The sequence below is a fragment of the Macrobrachium nipponense genome, chromosome 4 (genome assembly GCF_015104395.2).
Source record: "Macrobrachium nipponense isolate FS-2020 chromosome 4, ASM1510439v2, whole genome shotgun sequence".
In the NCBI taxonomy this organism is placed as follows: Eukaryota; Metazoa; Arthropoda; class Malacostraca; order Decapoda; family Palaemonidae; genus Macrobrachium; species Macrobrachium nipponense.
Window position 1 is genome coordinate 80885103 of NC_061100.1, and position 4826 is coordinate 80889928.

General features: G+C 48.4%; 1 protein-coding gene across 1 annotated transcript; it reads left to right on the plus strand.

Moving 5' to 3' along the window:
• The first annotated feature begins 1192 nt into the window (after positions 1 to 1192).
• On the plus strand, positions 1193 to 1849 carry LOC135211416 (uncharacterized). Its single transcript, XM_064244728.1, has 2 exons — positions 1193 to 1200; positions 1285 to 1849. Exons 1-2 carry the CDS (start codon positions 1193 to 1195, stop codon positions 1847 to 1849), a joined length of 573 nt encoding a protein of 190 aa, XP_064100798.1.
• Positions 1850 to 4826: the final 2977 nt, after the last annotated feature.

The window sequence follows — 4826 nt, forward strand, 5'->3', positions numbered from 1 at the left end:
GCCTACTACATCGCAAACCTCCTGGGCCCTAGCAATGGGTCCAAGTGGGGAATCGCCTTACTACCATCGCAACCTCCTGGGGTATAATGTCCAAGGTGATAGCCCCTACTACCATTTGCACCCTCCCTGGGGTAGTCCAACGTCCAATGTGAATCGCCTACTACCATGGGGCACCTCCTGGGGTAAGCAATGTCAAGGTGAATCGCCGACTACTACCATTGCAACCTCCTGGGGTAGTAATGTCCAAGGTGAATCGCCTACTACCATCGCAACCTCCTGGGCTAGCAAGTCCAAGGTGAATCGGCTATACCATCGCAACCTCCTGAGCTATGTCCAAGGTGAATCGCCCTACTACCATTGCAACCTGCTGGGGTAGCAATGTCCAAGGTGAATCGCCTACTACCATTGCAACATCCTGGGGTAGTAATGTCCAATGTGAATCGCCTACTACCATTGCAACCTCCTGGGGTGTAATGTCCAAGTGAATCGCCTATACCATCGCAACCTCCTGAGGTAGTAATGTCCAAGGTGAATCGCCTACTACCATCGCAACCTCCTGAGTAGCAATGTCCAAGGTGAATCGCCTACTACCATCGCAACCTCCTGGGTTAGCAATGTCCAAGGTGAATCGCCTACTACCATCGCAAACTCATGGGCTAGCAATGTCTAAGGTGAATCGCCTACTACCATTGCAACCTCCTGGGCTAGCAATGTCCAAGGTGAATCGCCTACTACCATCGCAACCTCCTGGGCTAGCAATGTCCAAGGTGAATCGCCTACTACCATCGCAACCTCCTGGGCTAGCAATGTCCCAGGTGAATTGGGCTTACTACCATTGCAACCTCCTGGGGTAGCAATGTCCAAGGTGAATCGCCTACTACCATTGCAACCTCCTGGGGTAGCAATGTCCAAGGTGAATCGCCTACTACCATTGCAACCTCCTGGGGTAGCAATGTCCAAGGTGAATCGCCTACTACCATCGCAACCTCCTGGGCTAGCAATGTCCAAGGTGAATCGCTTACTACCATTGCAACCTCCTGGGGTAGCAATGTCCAAGGTGAATCGCCTACTACCATCGCAACCTCCTGGGGTAGTAATGTCCAAGGTGAATCGCCTACTACCATCGCAACCTCCTGGGTAGCAAGGTCCAAGGTGAATCGCTACTACCATTGCAACCTTCTGGGGCTAGCAAATGTCAAGGTGAATCGCCTACTACCAATCCCCTCCTGGTGGGTAGTAATGTCAAGGTGAATCGCATCCTACCATCGCAACCTCCTGTGCTAGCAATGTCCAAGGTGAATCGCCTTTTACTACCATTCCTCCTCCTGGGTTAAGTAATGTCCATGAACCTCCGCCCAATATACCATCGAAACCCTCCTGGGCTAGCCAATGTCCAAGGGTACTCGCCTACGTCCAGGTGCCTCCGGGCCTACTACAGCAACCTCCTGGGCTAGCAAATGTCCAATGGTTAATCGCTTACTACATTGGAACCTCCTGGGGTAGCAATGTCCAAGGTGAATCGCCTACTACCATCGCAACCTCCTGGGGTAGTAATGTCCAAGGTGAATCGCCTACTACCATCGCAACCTCCTGGGGTAGCAATGTCCAAGGTGAATCGCTTACTACCATTGCAACCTCCTGGGGTAGCAATGTCCAAGGTGAATCGCCTACTACCATTGCAACCTCCTGGGGTAGCAATGTCCAAGGTGAATCGCCTACTACCATTGCAACCTCCTGGGCTAGCAATGTCCAAGGTGAATCGCCTACTACCATCGCAACCTCCTGGGTTAGCAATGTCCAAGGTGAATCGCCTACTACCATCGCAAACTCATGGGCTAGCAATGTCTAAGGTGAATCGCCTACTACCATTGCAACCTCCTGGGGTAGCAATGTCCAAGGTGAATCGCCTACTACCATCGCAACCTCCTGGGCTAGCAATGTCCAAGGTGAATCGCCTATTACCATCGCAACCTCCTGGGCTAGCAATGTCCAAGGTGAATCGCCTACTACCATCGCAACCTCCTGGGCTAGCAATGTCCAAGGTGAATCGCCTACTACCATTGCAACCTCCTGGGCTAGCAATGTCCAAGGTGAATTGCTTACTACCATTGCAATCTCCTGGGGTGTAGCAATGTCCAAGGTGGGAATGCGCCTTTAATACCATCGCAAACCTCCTGAGGGTAGTAATGTCCAAATGGTGAAATCGCTACCTACCATTGCAACCTTCCTGCGGGTAGCAATAGTCCAATGGTGAATCCCCTACTACCATCGCAAAACCTACCTGGGGTAGTAATGTTCCCAAAGGTGAATCGCCTACTAACCATCGCAAATCCTCTGGGGGGAACAAGGTCCAAGGTGAATCTGTACTAACATCGAATCCTCCTGGGGTAGCCAATATCCAAGGTGAACGGCCTAAATACCATCGCAACCTCATGGGGTAGTAATGGGCCAAAGAATGGAATCGCCTACTACCATCGGCAACCTCCTGGGCTAGGCAATGTCCAAGGTGAATCGCCTAATTACCATTGCAACCTCCTGGGGTAGCAATTGTCTCCAAGGTGAATCGCCTACTACCATCGCACCTCCTGGGGTAGTATGTCAAAGATGAATCGCCTACTACCATCGCAACCGTCCTGGGGCTAGCAATGTCCAAGGTTGAATCGCCTACTACATAACATGCACCCTCCCTGGGGTAGTAATGTCCAGGTAATGCCCCTACTACCATCGCACCTTCCTGGGGTAGCAATGTCCAAGGTGAATCGCCTACATACCATTGCAAACCTCCTGGGGTAGGGGTAGCAATGTCCCAAGTAATCGCCTACTACATCGCACCTCCTAACCTGGGGTAGCCCAGTCCAAGGTGAAATCGCCCTACTACCATTGCAACCTCCTGGTAGTAATCTCCTGTAAACGCCCCTACTACCATGCAACCCTCCTGGGGTAGTAGGTGAATTGTCCAAGGTGAAATCGCCTAAATACCATCGCAACCTCCTGGGGATAGCATGTTCCAAGGTGAAATTGCCGCCTACTACCATCGCAACCGGGTACTGGGGTAGCTATGTCCAAAGGTGAATCAAGCCTACGACCATGCAACCTCCTGGGGTAGCAATGTCCAAGGTGAATCGCCTACTACCATCGCAACCTCCTGGTTAAGCCCTAATACCGTCCCATGTAATCGCCTACTCCACGCAAAAATCCTGGGGTAGCAATGTCCAAGGTTGAAAACGCCCTACTACCAATCCAACCTCCTGGGGTAGCAATGTCCAAGGTGAACGCCTTACTACCATTGCAACTCCTGGGGTGGAAGCAATGTCCAAGGGGTGAAGCTCGCTACTACCATTTTGCAACCTCCTGGGGGTAGTAATAATGTCCAAGGTGACCTCGCTACTACGTGCCAATTGCCACCTCCTGGGGGTATCAATGTCCAAGGTGAACCTCGCCTACCTACCATTCAATCCACCTCCTGGGGTAAATAATGTTCGCAAGGTGAACCGCCTACTAACCGGGGTGCAACCTCCTGGGGTGTGGCCCAATGTCCGAAGGTGAATCCGCCTTACTACCATTGCAACCTCCTGGGGTAGTAATTGTCCAAGAAGGTGAATCGCCTACTACCATTGCAACCTCCTGGGGTAGTAATGTCCAAGGTGAATCGCCTACTACCATCGCAACCTCCTGGGGTAGCAATGTCCAAGGTGAATCGCCTACTACCATCGCAACCTCCTGGGGTAGTAATGTCCAAGGTGAATTGCCTACTACCATTGCAACCTCCTGGGGCAGCAATGTCCAAGGTGAATCGCCTACTACCATCGCAACCTCCTGGGATAGTAATGTCCAAGGTGAATCGCCTACTACCATCGCAACCTCCTGGGGTAGCAATGTCCAAGGTGAATCGTTTACTACCATCGCAACCTCCTAGGGTAGCAATGTCCAATGTGAATCGCTTACTACCATCGCAACCTCCTGGGGTAGCAATGTCCAAGGTGAATCGCCTACTACCATTGCAACCTCCTGGGGTAGCAATGTCCAAGGTGAATCGCCTACTACCATCGCAACCTCCTGGGGTAGCAATGTCCAAGGTGAATCGCTTACTACCATTGCAACCTCCTGGGGTAGCAATTTCCAAGGTATCGCAACCTCCTGGGGTAGCAATGTCCAAGGTGAATCGCTTAATACCATTAAAATAGCAGATCTCAGTAAACAGACTTTCCTTTATTAAGAGAAGCTAATTTACTACTTAGGGATTCATGTCCTCACATATCATGGGCTGCTTCCTCACAACCTGCCTCACAACACTCCAGTTCGAGGAAGATAAAATTTTTCCTCATATAGTTTATTAAAGACATGACGTGATGTGTAAGAAACTGAATGTGAAAATATACTCTCTTTATCAAACAACTGGTTTTCTATATTCATTTCAGGTCGACATAGAATTTTTGACATTGTTCAAGCAGGTCAAACGACGAGTTAGAATCCGTGGCCCTTACATAAACATGTACATATACATATACATATACATCTACATACACATATACACAAACTATATATATATATTTATATATATATATATATATATATATATATATACATATATATATGCGTGTGTGTGAATTCATTGGTTTTCCACACACACACATACATAGATATAGATATATATATATATATATATATATATATATATATATATATGTATATGTATATATATATATATATATATATATATATATATATATATATATATATATATATATATATATGTGTGTGTGTGTGTGTGTGTTTGTGTGTGTGTGTGGGAAACCAATGTGTTCATTACGTCTTACAAAGTGTTG